At 34.2% G+C, this 15,559-nt stretch overlaps 1 protein-coding gene across 2 annotated transcripts; it reads right to left on the bottom strand.

The window, feature by feature from the left end:
• Positions 1-5,768: 5,768 nt before the first annotated feature.
• LOC105790816 (uncharacterized) lies at positions 5,769-15,104 on the bottom strand. 2 transcript variants are annotated; one of them, XM_012618590.2, is made up of 27 exons: positions 14,834-15,104; positions 14,492-14,717; positions 14,266-14,402; positions 13,609-13,725; positions 13,372-13,518; positions 12,564-13,198; positions 12,187-12,308; positions 12,014-12,105; positions 11,335-11,554; positions 11,139-11,205; positions 10,839-10,987; positions 10,678-10,748; positions 10,415-10,588; positions 10,246-10,317; positions 9,735-9,836; positions 9,565-9,654; positions 9,152-9,227; positions 8,771-8,867; positions 8,581-8,650; positions 8,279-8,458; positions 8,073-8,195; positions 7,898-7,981; positions 7,556-7,740; positions 7,333-7,471; positions 6,887-6,946; positions 6,437-6,541; positions 5,769-6,198 (listed from the first exon to the last, which is right to left on the bottom strand). In XM_012618590.2, exons 1-27 carry the CDS (start codon positions 14,912-14,914, stop codon positions 6,085-6,087), a joined length of 3,735 nt encoding a protein of 1,244 aa, XP_012474044.1. In that variant the 5' UTR covers positions 14,915-15,104; the 3' UTR covers positions 5,769-6,084. The 2 variants fall into 2 exon arrangements, with proteins under 2 accessions (XP_012474044.1, XP_052490568.1); XM_052634608.1 differs by lacking the exon at positions 13,372-13,518.
• Positions 15,105-15,559: the final 455 nt, after the last annotated feature.

The raw sequence follows: 15,559 nt of genomic DNA, 5'->3' as shown, positions 1-15,559 counted from the left end.
ATTGGGTTGCAAGGCAATTCAAGGAGGGAATGAGATCTACAAATTAGGTGAATCAACCCTCATTCTCTCTTGTTGACATCTTGGATAAAAATGGATTACCGCTGCTAGTATTTTAATGTGCTAAGTCTAGATATTTTAGAGGCTTATGTTGACTGATTTCGTTCCTGAAATGTCTTGATTTGTCTTTTTTTCTAATGTTGATTTTGGATACATGTATGGTGAGGAGTTTGTTGGTAATGTTTGTTATTACAGGTGTCTTGTTTTGGTAACAAGTGTCTTTTATGCTGATGGATTGGTCTTGTTGTACTGTTATGGTTGATTGGAATGAATGTCGATGATTTGGCAAAGAAAAAAAATAGATTTAAATTGATGAATTAATCAATTAAGTATAAACTTAATTGATCAAATCCTTTTTCCATTTTTTTAAAACTAAACTGTAACAACCCGAAAGTCAGTAGTGTCAGAAAACGTGATTTTAGGGTCTATTTTCATAAATCGAGGCCATAAAAATTTTTATTAAATACAGAGGTATATTATAGGTGAATTGAATTTTGGATAGGTAATTTTATTAAATTAGTGGTTTATCATGGTACAGAGACTAATTTGTAAAAGTAGTAAAAGTGCAATTACTAAAGAAACTTTAATTAGAAATTAAAGTAGGGGCCTTAAGTAACAATTTTACCACTATTTAGTTAATAGTGGACAATGGTTATTGTGGTTTAAAGGAAATGTATGTTCTAAGAAATTAATAATATTATTATGTATATAAAATATGTTAAAATAAAATTTAGATAATGGAAGCTTAGTGGAGAGAAACAAAACAATTTCCCCAATTTTTTCATGCAAATCGTGAGAAGAGAGGGCCCCTAGGGTTTTAAAATTCAAAGCTTGAATTAGTTAGTGCAATTTAGTTCTTTTCTTGTAATTTTTATGTTTTTAAAATCTCGGGAGCTTAATCTAGCTGACTTGTGTGTTATTTTCGTAATTGATGAAGTTTTAGAATGATTCCATTAATGGATTCTTGAATTTTTAGGTGTTAAATTGATAAATTTTAAGCTTAGGAGTGAAAAAGGACTATATTATGAAGTTAATTTATAGTTTTGTACTATAGGGACTAAAATGAACAAATTTTGAAATTTGTGGTAGAATTGAGAAATTAGAGGTTCTAATTGGACTATAGTGAAAACATATTGAAAATATGAGTTTTAGATTGAAAGTTATGCTAGTCCCGATTTTAGGGACTAAATTGAATAAAATGTAAAACTAGTATAAATTTGCAATTGAGTGTGAATTTGATTTTGTATTACTGAATTGTTTTGTTTTTGTTAATCCGTAGCTAACGTCGACTCAGATTCCTCAAAAAAGAAAGGAAAGGACAAAGTCGTCGACGAATGGCTCGAAGTTTACGGTTTGTGTTTCTATAATCTGAAAATATTTCAATTGCAAAAATTATGAATTGTATAGCTTGGTAAGATCATAAGGTGAGTTGAAATTAATGAATTGAGCTGAATTGATTTGAATTGATTTGTTGTTTACAGTAGGGGTTATATTGAATAGATTTGAGATTATTGTATAATGATGTAAATGCGAAATTGAATATGAACTTAGATGAATTATATTGATATATATATATATATGTATTGGTGATTGGCTAATGAACATATGTTATTGAATTGAGGTATTGGCTTATCAATGGAATTGAGAAATAGTTAGCCTATTAACTGTTTGGGCAGGGCCGGGTATAATTGGCATGTCATAGGATAGGAAGAGTTTAAAGTTTTTACGACTACGTGTCAAGGAGTGCTAGGAACACCTATTTTTCGGTTATACCGACCAGCGCAACTTACTATTTTGGATTTATCTGATATGCATTAGGTGCCAAGCTGGTGTGATTGGTTGGATCCGTATATCCGTCCGAGTCCGAGTCAAGTCAATAGGGAGTTGAAAATGTAAAAAAAAAATAATGAATTTCAAAATGAATTGGGATAAATATTTATGACGATCATTGATATTGGAAACTCGAAATTAAAATAGAAATGTGATAGTATACTTGTTGTGATATCAAATATGGTATAAATGCATTAGATGATGAAATGGTTGTAAATATGATAAAATAACATAGTTAATAATTGAATGATATATGCACCTTATGATCTTCAATTCATTGCTTTGTATGATTTACAATATGATTTAATATTTGTTTATAGAAATACCACTGAGTTATACTCAGCGTACAATTTTATTTTTCGTGTATAGGTTAGGTTTTGATCTTGTACGCTCGTTGATATCAACATTCAGCTACGATCTCGAACTCAACAAGTTGGTGATGTCTTCTGTTAATTAATGGCATGTACCTAAGAGAGTCTTTTGATTATACAATGTTATATTTTTGGATGATGGTTTGGTAGTTTGGTATTTTGGTATGGCATATGCACATGTCTTAGTTGATTGATAATAATATGAACCTTGTGAATGTTAAATATTTTGTGTTAATGTTTGGTAGTGAAATGGCCAAATGATATGTGATTTCGATAAATAAAATAGTATTCTAATATTACCATGAATAGGTAAGGGTAATGTTTGACTTCATAATAGACATGAAATGGTTATATGCGAATAAATTGAATATGCATATTGGATGGTGTTCTTAATGAGTGAATTAGGCATATGTATGTTTAATAGCTTACATAGTGGATAAGTGATATGCCATGAACAGGATTTGGGTAATATAATTTGTTGTAATGCTTGAAAGGTTAGATTGATTCATGACTTGTTGATTGTTTTGGGTGCCATGTTAGGCATATTAGTTTATTGTTGAATGTGATATGAATGTGATGAATTGGTAGATGTTCTATTGAATTTATGCAGGTTTTTGAGTAGGTAAAATTGTGCAAATGAACATAGATTTGGCCTTGGATGTAGTTGGCATGAAATAGGCCTAAATGACACTTTTTGTACCACGCGGCCGTGTGTCACACACAAGTTAGTGACACAGTTGTGTGCCATTGAAATATAGGATGAATAAGAAGCACATGGTTCCTGATTGTCACATGGCCCATTTGAATATTGTAGTTTTGGCCATTAAATTTTCACACAGCCTCAGTTTGTTACATGGCCTAGCCATACAAACATGTGACTTTTGTTGAATAATTGCATTTTTTTACCCACACGGCCACAGTAAGTTACACAGTCTGGATACACGGTTGTGTGACTCCAATTCCACACAGTTACAGCTTGTCACACGACTGTGTGACCTCTATTTTGCTCAATTTCCCTTCTTTTTTTGTAAAAGTTTCAAAATGATTCTTGTTTCTATAACTTTCGTAAGCTCAATTTATACTCGATTTTGTTTGCAAAGCATGATTTATGTGAATGTATGTAGTTAATCAATGTTTAATTAATTTTTTATTGATGAATTGCGTGTAACTATTCTGTTAATTGTCGTAGCATCTTATCACTCTAGTCTGACGACCGAACTAGATGAGGGATATTACATAAACCAACTAATGCCTCTAAAATCTCCAAAATTGCATCAATTACTTATTTAACATTAATGTGAAAAATGTAAATCTCACTACACAGCTACCCTTTCATATTTCAACAATATTATTTCGTCGCCTCCGCATAAACTTCATATCATTTCTATGCTTAGAAGAAAGGATCACAATTTTCTTCAAATGAACTAATTTACTATAATATTATATACCATACGGCATGGTACTAAAATTTAGTAATAATAGTAGAATCTGTAGTTGCGCATTCACTTTTTTTAAGAATAATTTGGATTTAGATTATTTTTATACCAAAAAATAAAATTTAGTAATAATAATAAAAAATGTGCTAAAAATCCAACACAAAAACTATAACAACAATCCAACTAAAAAATCAATAGTAATTTATCCAACATAATCAATTCTGTATACGTATCATATATATATATATACGAAATCATCCATGCGGTTGCAAGCGTCAATGCCATTACAACACAATATTTACGGGTAAATTATACAAATGGTCACTCAATTATGCCTGTGTTTTTATTTTGGTTATTTAACTTTAAAAATTTTCAATTAGGCATTAGCGTTTGAATTCGTTCCTATTTTGGTCACCATCCGTTAAATTAATAACAGTAAGTATTTTTCTAACTGACATAATAACACATTTAGTCCTCAATACTTGCACATTCTACCAATTTGATCCTAATACTAAGTAATTAAACAAATTTAGCCTTTCACATTTATAATTTCTATCAATTTGATCCTTAAATACATCTTCATCATAAATCAAAATTATAAAAACAACAAAAATTTAATTGGAAAATGTAAGGTGTCGTTTTCCGGTGAGAAATTGGTTTTTTTTTTTTTTTTCATTTTTTTCAACTGAGAGAATTGGTAGTCTCCTTATTGCTGAAGCACATCGAGAAAATATTTTTTTCATCAGATTGAAACCATCTCATGAAACCGAACTTGAAGCAACCAAAACACATCGGGAATGAAATGTGGACGTTGCAAAGGAATGAAGGGATAAGAAATTCTTCGAGAACCTCTCAAAATTGATTAAGTACAAAAAGAACATTGTGCTTATTTTTCTATTTAAAAAAAAACTAGAATAATAATACTTTTTCATTGCTCTTTTTTTTCTCTCCAATTTATTAGCAAAAAGAAAGTGATGATGGATAATGTTTGAAATTAGAATAGTTGCTACTATTGAATAAAATGGTACTTTTTTTCGTATTCATTTAAGGTGTTTTTGAAAGGGAGAGACATTAAGTCCATATATATGAATTAAGGCGGAGTGAGTGGCTTCGACCTTTCTCGATGGAAAGACCTTTACCATTGCCACACTGCTCACCAAATTCAGAGGCTTGAATTATAAGAACATTGATGACCTTTCTTTCTTCTTCTGGGTTTGTTTTTTTTTTCTTTTGAATAAAAAATAAGTTTTATTTTGTTGGTGCAAATGTGAAGGACGCTGAATGAATACCTACACCTAGACGAGAAGCAAATATTACAAGTGAGTAGAGAGTTAGGATTGATACCGAGACAGGTCAAGTTTTGATTTCAAATTAGTATCCAAATGAATGCAAAGATTACAAGTGAATCTAGGATTGACACCGAGATTTAAATTAGGCTCCAAATGAATGTGCTCTATCATCAATGCAATTGTTTTTGTCTCATTCTCATTTTATTCACACACTTAATGTTTTGTTATGATTTTCATTAGTCACAACACGAAAGAATTGATAATTGCACTCTTTTAATTTTGAAAAGGAATTACAAGTAATAAGGTAAAAACAAATCAACAAAAAGGAAGACTACCAATTTTCTCAGCTGGAAAAAGAATGAAAAAACAATCAATTACCCACCCAAAAACGACACCTTACCCAATTTTTATCATCATTTCTATTCATGATGATGTGTTTTAGGACTAAATTGATAGAATTTGTAAATATAAAGGGTTAAATTTATTAAATTATTTAGAATTAAGATCAAATTAATAGTAAAATATGCAAGTATTGAAGATTAAATGTGTTATTATACCACTTACAAAAAGGCTTCCCATAATGCTAGTGCTTAAATTGAAAATTTTTAAAGTTAGATGACCAAAACAAGAACACAGGCATAGTGGGTGACCATTTGTATAGTTTACCCATTTTTTACAGCCAACCATGAAAAACCTTCAGCTGGCTCTCCAAACCTCAACCCAAAAACCACCTATATATATATATATATATATATATATATCATTTCCAAGGACTGGCATCACAGTTATAAAATTACAAAGAATTACTTCATTGCTCAATTTGTTACTTTTCTGTACAGGCAGAGAAGTTAGGTGCCACTAGAGGAAATAAGCAAAAGATAAAGGAAAAATGCTCTTAACAAAGTAAACCTGCTCGATAAACATTCTAAAACTGCTAACATCAAGACCCTGAAATTTATGAAAACCTATATACACAAGGAAGCTGGGACCTGCAAATTGGATTCCTCAAACAGGTTTCTCAACTTGGCCACCTTTTATGGTGACATCCAAGAATGAAAAGGGAAAAAGGAATGGCTATAAATAAATAACGATACCTCTCTTCTACATGAAGTAGCTTAGTTGTTTTTTCTTTCTTGATCCACCTTCTCCATATAACTCATTCCATTGAAGAAGCTCATTCATATTTGTAGACTCTGATGACACGCTGGCACACACCTGACCATTATAACCAATCAAATCAAACATAACTATATATTAGCAGACCTTTTTTTTTCACAAAACATACTCCTTTAAAACATACACAATTTTTGCATTCCAAATAAACTGTCTTAATATAAGCTAAAAGCTCCCTCACATGCCAAGCAAATATAGGGGAAAATTACATTTCTCAGACTTCAACGGATGACAGAAACCATAAAATCTAAATATACAAAATGATTTATGACCATGTTACCTGCTCATGTGCATATTTAAAATCATCCATTTCCAGAGAACGAATGTCAGCACTGTTATACAAGGAAGGCAAAGGTCTACTCTCAGCTGCAGCCAACGCTCTCTCCTGAAATTGCATGTTATATCGGTATGTACTCGTGCAAGCGAACTTTCATGTAAAAAGGTATGCAATAGATCAGAGAAGGGGTACAATTATCAGTCCAAACTCCACCCATCAATATTTATCATCTTCTTGACATATCAGAACAAGGTAGTCTGGCACCAACCCCACACAATTGCATAGAACAAGACTAATCAAAATACGCAACTAATAATAGACACCATCAATAAAGTATCATCAGGATACAGATCCACCACCTTTTAGCACCATTTGCAAAACTATCATAAGTTTATATGCTCATAGCCGCAAACATATCATAGAACCTATAAAGCTAAAATATTAGAGACTGACCTTCTTTTCCTTTTCCAAAATTTCTCTTATGGGACAATGTGCAGCAGTCACACAAAGGTTCTGCAATACGAAATTCATATTAGGGAAATATAAATAGGTAAAAGAAAAAGCAACTTAACCCATTTAAAAGCTTCAATGTAGTTCTGAATAAAATTTACAAGAAAACTCAGTCAACAGGAATAGAGAAGCCTTACTAATAACGTTGAATTAGAATCTTATCTTAGAAAAGCAAAGCGGGGGAGGGTTAAAACAGTTAACATGACACCCTAATACAGATGAGAACTCGTTAAGAATCAATATTTAGCTGTAAGGGAAAATGAGCTAGCTTGTTCAATGTATTATTAGCATGTGATTCGCAATTGAACTACTTTTTCTCTTCTTTGGTTCACAACATCCCCTTACAATTTCAAAACGATGAAACCAAGTGAAAAAGATAGAAAGGTAACCTTCAAGTCACTTCCAGAGTATCCATCAGTCATATTTGCAATAGCTTCCAAATCAACATTGGGTGACAATTCCTCTTTGGCTAATATAACTCTCAAAATCTTTTCTCTATTTGGAGCATCTGGCAAATTAACCATCAATCTGCACAACATTTAACAGGGTTAACAGTACACACATCGTAAGGTCAGACCAGAGCAACTCAACAAAACAACACATGCAAGTTACCTTCGAGGAAGCCTCCGGATGACTGCCTCGTCAAGGTCAAATGGCCGATTTGTGGCAGCAAGAACCAATACTCGTTCTTTGTCCTTTGTACGAAGGCCATCCCAATTTACCATAAATTCATTCTTCATTTTACGCATAGCCTCATGTTCACCTGGATTCTCCCTTCTTCCTAACATGCTATCAACCTAAAATAACCACCCAAGTCACTAAAATTACACATCCTATTTAATAAACAGGAAGAAGATGAAAACAATACAAGAAAACAATAAAATATCAACAATTAATCTTCAGAGAACACAAAATAGAGAAGAAACGGAAAATATATATATAGGTTGAACAAACCTCATCAACAAAAATAACACTTGGTGCAATTTTACTGGCCAGAGAGAAAACAGCTTTAACATACTTCTCTCCTTCACCAAACCACTGCAAGACATGAAAATAAGTCATACATGTACCAAACAGAAACCATCTAACAGAGATGGTGCATGCCATAGTTTCTGTGCGGTTAAAATACCTTTGAAGTAATGCTGGACATTGATATGTTAATAAAGTTTGCACCAGCTTCAGTTGCAACAGCCTTGGCAAGCATCGTTTTACCAGTACCAGGGGGCCCAAAAAGCAATATTCCTTTAGAGGGCTGCAAAATAATAAAACAGGGTTTACTTTGAAAATGCACAATTCCAGGTAACATATAATAAAGCAAAACTACGTTAGAACTACCTTCGTCAACTGTCCCTTGCAAAACAATTCGGGCCTTTGAAGGGGAAGCATCACCAATTCCTTCAAGGTGTCTTTGACATTTTCAAGGGCTCCAATATCATCAAAACTAACCCCAATATCACTTGGTGGAATAACATCAGCAAGAAGTTTCTTTTCAAATTCATTCTCAGTGACCACATCCTGGAATTCAGAAAAATAAATGTAATTTAATAGAATATTAACTTTCTAACAAGAGTGATAACTGATAACTGTATCAGGGTAACGACTACACATAGAACCCAACAGAAGGAAGACAACCATACCTTAAGTGATTTCTTCAAAGTTTTGCTCTCATTTTGAATGCCTTGCAAAATGTCCAGACCATACTTAATGCTGCAATAGAGAATTTATAAAAAAGTTTGCACTAAAATAAAATGCAGAGACATTTAGCTCCAAAATCCAAGCTTCTGTTAACATTTCACAGATGTACACCGCAATAAATGGAGTACAAACCTTTCAGTTGAAACTACAAGTTTAGCATCTTTCAACAATACTCCAGAAGAATGCATAAACTGATGGCTTAGGGCCCAGCCAACAACTTTCCCCACACCTACAATATTAGAAAGGTAAATGGATTAGTTACACTGAAGTAAAAACAAGTACAAGATTTTGCTACTAACTCCTTTCCAAAGGTATAATCCTGTTTGTTGGGATCTCAAGAGGAAAATGTTTTACATATTTAACAACCTTCAATATAGATGACTGATAAAATTTTCAAAAAAAAGTCCTGGAAATCTTTCGAATATTACATGGTAAAAAAGGTACTATAAATTAAGACATGAAGATAAACTTGTTATGCAGTTGGTATATAGTATGGAGCTCAAGAATACTTACTCTCATTTGTAAGAGTTTGATCCTTAATGCAGAATGTTTCAAGATCAGGGCAATCCAAGCCATTTTGATGGAGAATCTGATAGGATAGAACGGTTAAAAAGATTTCCAAAAACAGACTTGTACCTCGAATTTTCAAATATACTGTTTGTCAACTTCAAAGTATAACAAGGACACTAAAGGGAACTTCTATCTGTTTGGAGAGGGAGAATGGGTTGGGGGAAGGTGAAGTGTTTATATTCTTCAGCTTTCTTACGGTTTCTTGTCACATTAGGTTAATAATCCTACACTTACAAGAAGGTTTTACAAAAGGTCAGGTACATAAGCCACTTTCAGGCAATGTACTGAAGCTCCTACCAACAGGCAGAAACAAAAAGCGCATGGAAAAAACAAAGCACAATTATAGCGATACTCACTGAGCGAATGCTAACAATGTTTGACTGAGCTTTAAGAGTTTCAGTGTCACGCTCCAGTTGCTGCTTCCAGTCTAAAAGTAAAGCTTCATCCTGACATGATTCAGGAATATTAAATTAAATATTTCAATAACCATACCAGGATAACTGATGCAGAAACTGACATGACCCACCTGAGGCAACTGGATTGTCACTTTGTTAGGAAAAAGCCGAGTAACTTGTTTCATGGTTTTAGGTGTTTCTTTGCTCCTCTCATGAAGTTTACCAAAATTATCCTGAATAAGGTATGACAGTCATATTAGGTGTGTTGTTATAATTACAAAGCGAGAAAAATAGGCAACTACCAAATAGCTACTAAGGAAGTTAGTGCAACACATAGGACACTCTCTAGGAACAGTCACCTAGGTAATAAAACTGGAAAAACTACCCATTATAATAGTAGCTAGGTGTGCGATGAATCATAGTAAATTCAAGTGAGGAAATATCTAAATGTTTTTAGATGGCAGTCATGTCAAAGTTTCAGAAAAACTCAGAGCATTCAAATTCAAAGTATAAACCTAGAAAAGTAAACATATAATCAAACATGCTCATACTGAAGGTCAACACATGTAGAGAGTTAGAGATCACTAAGACAGTTGGAAAAGAAATACAAGGCAAAAGAAAAATTCTCGGTTCTTGACATACCGGAAATGCAAGATCAAGTAAAGCAGTCTGGTTGACTCCAAACTTTGTGAACAAAAGGCCACCAGGATGAGACTGCAGAAACAAAAAATTGCAAAATTGAACACTTAAAGATGCTTCATACATCATCAAAGAAAAAGCAGAGCTGAACAAAAAACATTATGTTCCTTACTTTTTCCTTACGACTATCCATCTGGGTGTGAGAACCAATTACTACAACATTCGCGGGCAAATTCTCAACCTTACTCTTCAAGGAAGCATACACATCTGTATTTCCAGCCACAGACTTCTCTATGTCTTTCACAAACAATATCAATGGACCGCTTTTGCTTTCATTCAATGTAACCTGTAGAAGTGAGACAATTCAGAAATAAATACTTTAAAATATGAGCATGGTAAACCAATGCTCTGCAGTAATTAATCAATGACATGTACCTCAAAAAGTTCATTAACAGCCAGCTTGTCAACATCGTCACCTCCAGAACACTCCAAGCGAAGTGAGCTGGCTATAGAGTGAAAACACAATGGATAAGAAGGATACAAGTCAACAATGACTCATAATTAAATCGATGCAAGAAATGAGCTAAAGAGCTGACCAGAACAGAAGAACCCATGATCTTCTTCACAAAGCCCACCAAGATCATTTCCTTCTGGAACAGATCTGTCAAACCTGACCCCAATTTTTGAGGAACCATTTTCTTCAAATGCAAGGACTACTTTGCCCCGAAAACCAATCATCGGTCCCCTACACACAAGAACTACTCAACCTTTTGCAGAACATAATGAATGCATTCATGAAGTTTGGCCCTAGAGAAATTACATGTGTACTTGCTATTAAAGGGAAAACTGACCCTGGCAAATCAAAGCTGTAGGATATAAAGATGACACAAATATACCTTAAAGCAGGTTCTAGAGAAGAAAATCCAGACGGCGATGCGGAACCTACAAACTTAACCCTATCACCTAAAATTTTCAAATAAATTTCATTTAGAAGTAGGTGATGTTCCATCAACAAATTAACAGTTTAGGAAGCCAAGGCATAATAAAATAACAAAGCCAACTCCCCAGTATCATTCCAAAGAAATGCCATACCTTTCTTAAATGTATAGTTTTTAGATGTTGCAGTAGATACTTCCTGCTTTGGCAAAGCTTGGGAGCTCAGTGAAGAACCACCAGTTATATCAGCTTCAACACTAGAAGTTGGTCTCTTCTGCTGCAAAGCAGCAGGGTGTGCAGCTCTTTTGGCGAATACAGTTACGTTTTCAGCCCTTGAAGTTTCTTTCACGGCATCAACATCTTTTGATGTTGATCCCTGGTTATGTCGGGAAGGAAAATAATAGAACATAAGATGCCACAAAAATATTCAGACATTTAGAAACTGAGAAAGTAAACAAGAAAGAAACTTTTGCAACCACAAGAAAGTAAAAAGGAATCAAACAAATACCTAGCTCAAGCAACATTTAAAACACAACTTTTCTAAGGAACATTCATCAAGAATTTGACACAACTTGCTTTCAAATTGAAAAGGAACTTTAGTGTTTTACATGCTTGGTGATGCAAGAGTTCTAATGTCGAACCATAATTATAGACTCCAAAAAATTCCCCTGATCCATAGAATATTGGAGAATAACCATAGGCACAAAATTTCCAAAGGAATGATACAGATAAAATTAAGTACAAAGAAAAAACTGCAATTTCAAACCAATCTGGCATTCTTAACATGCAATTGGGGTAAAAAATCAAAACAAGTTGAGGAGTGAAAGAAGCATACTCCAGGCAACAGAAGAGAATCGACAATTAGCAATCTAGCACCAAAATGTTTTGCAAGTGCCTTAACCAATGTCTCCTGATATATTTCTGAGCCTATACATAGCAAAGTACTCTCATCAGGAATTAGAACGTCCAACAATATTTAAATGGAAAAACAGAAAACAGCAACCAAACCTGCAGGACCAGATAACAATATACGAGGACTCATGGTAGGAAGGTCTGAGGCATACTTCGCAAATTTACTACACTTCAAATGCACATAGGTTGAGGCTATCAAAACATTCTTTGTTGTATCACTGTCACAATGGAAGTTTCAAGTAAAATTAACTAAATTTCACCAATGCTCCAAATCCACTAATATAGGCAGTTAACTCAGTACAACTTTCACTGCATAAATAATACATGGACTTGCAATTTTGTGGAAATGTTGATAGAAAATAAGTAAAAGCAATAATTCAAAATTGTTTTCCCAAAACATAGAAACAAGGAATCATCAAAAAATATAAAATAAAAGTGCAAAATCAAATAAGAGCAGAAAGCACCAGATTTACCTCAAATAATACGGAAAATTTTCAAAAGAGAGATCTATATTGTCTGGATTGAGAATGCTGTCTTGTAAACTATCTTTAAATGCTTGTCGCTTGGTTGATACCAAACCCGAAGGAGGTTCAAATTCTTTAAGCATCTCTCTAATTTCCCTTTGCTCGTCTAGAATTTTGGCAATACTACCACTAAAATCAAAGTCAGTAGAAGTACCAGCAAGGATATGCAATAATGGCCTTAAAGAGTAACCTGCCCCTGGGATCTTCGTATTGTCAGCATCCATACCATCATCTAATCCAAGTCTATCACGATTAGGGTTTTCATTAGCAGCGTCCGGTACAGAAGGAACAGTTTTCTCCCTTGAAGAAGCAGTTGCTGGATCAGTGTTACTAGCACTGTCCTTCATGTCAACTTCTGGAACACAGTCATCTGACACCTCACAACCAGAAGGTAGAGTGGACATCTCAGAATTTTCTTTTGTTGACAAAGAAGCCAATATTGTTGCTGCCCCAGCAACAGCAGATGGTTCCCCTGGTCGTGCCTCAATAATACCTTTTATAGGAGCAGTCTGGGCTTCTAAAATGCTTAGAGAAGAAGGTAAGCCTGGGGCTGCTAAGTTATCATTGGTAAGCTGCTGAAAAATCTAAGTAACCGTCAAGGAATTAAAGCATCTATTAGATGGGAGAAATATCATATAGCATCAAAGTTCAATTATGGAACACACATGAAAGTGGAGCCACATAGACTTTCATTTGGGAGGCAGAGGAATAACATATCTGTAAAAATGTGTTAAGCCATGTTGAAGGAAAAGGATACATAAGCATGATCCCCAGTACTAGTGAAAATTAATTCATCTCCAGCATTTAGGATCAAACTAGTATTTTTACGGTAAGTCCTACCGTTAACCTGGACAGAACCTTTTCCTCCTGTAATTTCTAGCAAGGCAATGGAAGTTCTATCTCTCTACATCGGGAAATAGAAATTCAGCACTCCCATAAACACAATAAAAAGTACAACGAAAAGGTTAAGAAATAATTATGTAAAGATCCATACCTCTATGTGCTTCACTTTGCACAAAACAGCGCTAATATTGTGATCCTTAAGACATAAGTTGCACTGATGGCTTTGTCCAACGGTGAATGGTGTGCCACACATGACTAAGTGAGGATTCTGGATGATATGAACATTAATAAGAAGTGGAAGCACATCAGTTTAGCATGAAAACAACCATAAGTATTAAAACCAATATAAAGAGGCTGATTGGTTTGTGGCTTGATGGAAGATCCTCCCTTAAGGAAATTCAACAACAGAATACCTTCCCATGACTACTGAGGTTAGACCTCACTACAACAGAAAGCTGACTCTCTGAGGCAGCCTAAAAGTAATTTTCCTACCAAATTGACTCTCTTAAGTTAGGATTTAAATCATGATGAACTCCAAGATTCCACTCAATGATTGGAACCAAATCATCATTTTACCAGCAAATTATACAGTAATATTTCCTTGTTCCATCCAAAATTCAACTGCACAAAGTTTTAAAATCCGTTTGCCATAAATAGTTCATGGACAAAACACATTTTCTTCACTTCATTTATTGGCTAAAAGAAGAAGGATTTCAATAGGCAGTTCTAACTGAACACGATTAAACAAAGGGACCAGGAACCAAAAACCAGCTAATAATTAAAAAGAATGTCAATTCAGAAAACATACTTGAGAATGCTGGGAAAGAAGCTTTCCCCACGGGAATTTAGAACCTAACTTAGCAGGCTTAATTGGCCTGTTCTTAGCCCGACCAGTAAGCCCTGCAGCAACCGTCTCCACTTTATCCGCATCTACAGCAGCTTCTCCTAATTAACCAAAATAATCCCCCACATCAAAACCCAAAAAAAAAAATAGAACCTCACAAACCAAAATGAAAGATCAATTCGGATGGCACCTGAGGACCGCGGAGCCACCAAAGTACCGTTCTCCAGATCAGCAACGGCAGGCTTATCGATGGGAGACGCATCAACGGCCTTAGCCGAATCGGACACCCGTAGATCAGAGGATCGGAGCTCCATTACCCGTGAGTCCGACCCGGATTCCTTAGGTGGACCTAAGGTTTCGTTAACTGGTCCAGAAACCGCAGCTCCATTGTTGGACGACAAAGCCGGCTCAGATGCCTAAAGGGAAAAAAAAGAAAAAAAGAAAAGCCTATCAGTCTGGAATTCAAATCTAAAGAGAACGTATCAGGACAGACATGCAAAGTAAAAACCATAAGGAATAAGAAAGAAAAGACCTTGGATCGTTTAGAAGAAGTGGGAGGGGGAGAGGAAAGGGGGCGTTTGGAAGAGGAAGAGCTCCGTCGCGTCTCGACCATATCAATGTCAAAGGATGGAAAAAAGGAAGGGTTTGGAGGAGGTTTTTCCTCTCTGGGTTTTCTCTAATTTGCAAAAATTAACCACCTTCTGGTTCGGGTCTTGCGTTGCCAAACAATAAAACAAATAGGAGAGAATGAGAATCAGAAACAGAGAAGAGGAAAAAAAACAGAAAGTGAAGAATTGCGCAAAGGTCAGTTATTAAGTTTCCCTCTGCAATTTAACCTATTATTTATTTATCTTTTTCTTTTATTAATGTCTCTTTCACACCTATTATTTATATAATTAAACTCATAATTCATACTTTTATAAAATAAAATTCATGTACTAATTAAATTGTTATAAGGAATTTTTAAAAAAACCTAAATATAATTTTTATCAATTAAATATTATTTAAAAATATTTTTGTAAAATAATAAATATTTATTATAATTGTATAATAATAATGTTAAATATTAGAATTTTATGTTAGGACGTTATGAATATTTTTAAATAAAGGGGGACGTTATGATTTCTAATTTCTTAGGAAGATGTGAAGTGGCTTGGAGTGGCCTGCCTAGCTGTCAGTGTTAAAAGTGTTCACATTTACATTTATTGCCTTTAAAAAAAAAAACACAAATTCGTTCATTTCGTGGAATTTAAACACT

Source organism: Gossypium raimondii, chromosome 8 (assembly GCF_025698545.1).
Source record: "Gossypium raimondii isolate GPD5lz chromosome 8, ASM2569854v1, whole genome shotgun sequence".
Taxonomy (NCBI): Eukaryota; Viridiplantae; Streptophyta; class Magnoliopsida; order Malvales; family Malvaceae; genus Gossypium; species Gossypium raimondii.
Note: the sequence above shows the minus strand (reverse complement) of the source record. Positions and strands in the feature narration are given on the sequence as shown.

What these genes read in the sequence shown, in the direction of transcription:
- LOC105790816 (XM_012618590.2), bottom strand. Translation starts at nt 14,914, where the DNA reads ATGGTCGAGACGCGACGGAGCTCTTCCTCTTCCAAACGCCCCCTTTCC. An exon ending in CTTCTTCTAAACGATCCAAG is followed by an intron (nt 14,718 to 14,833) that starts GTCTTTTCTTTC and finishes TTTTCCCTTTAG; the next exon opens with GCATCTGAGCCGGCTTTGTC. An exon ending in TGTCCAGCATTACTTCAAAG is followed by an intron (nt 7,982 to 8,072) that starts GTATTTTAACCG and finishes CATGTCTTGCAG; the next exon opens with TGGTTTGGTGAAGGAGAGAA.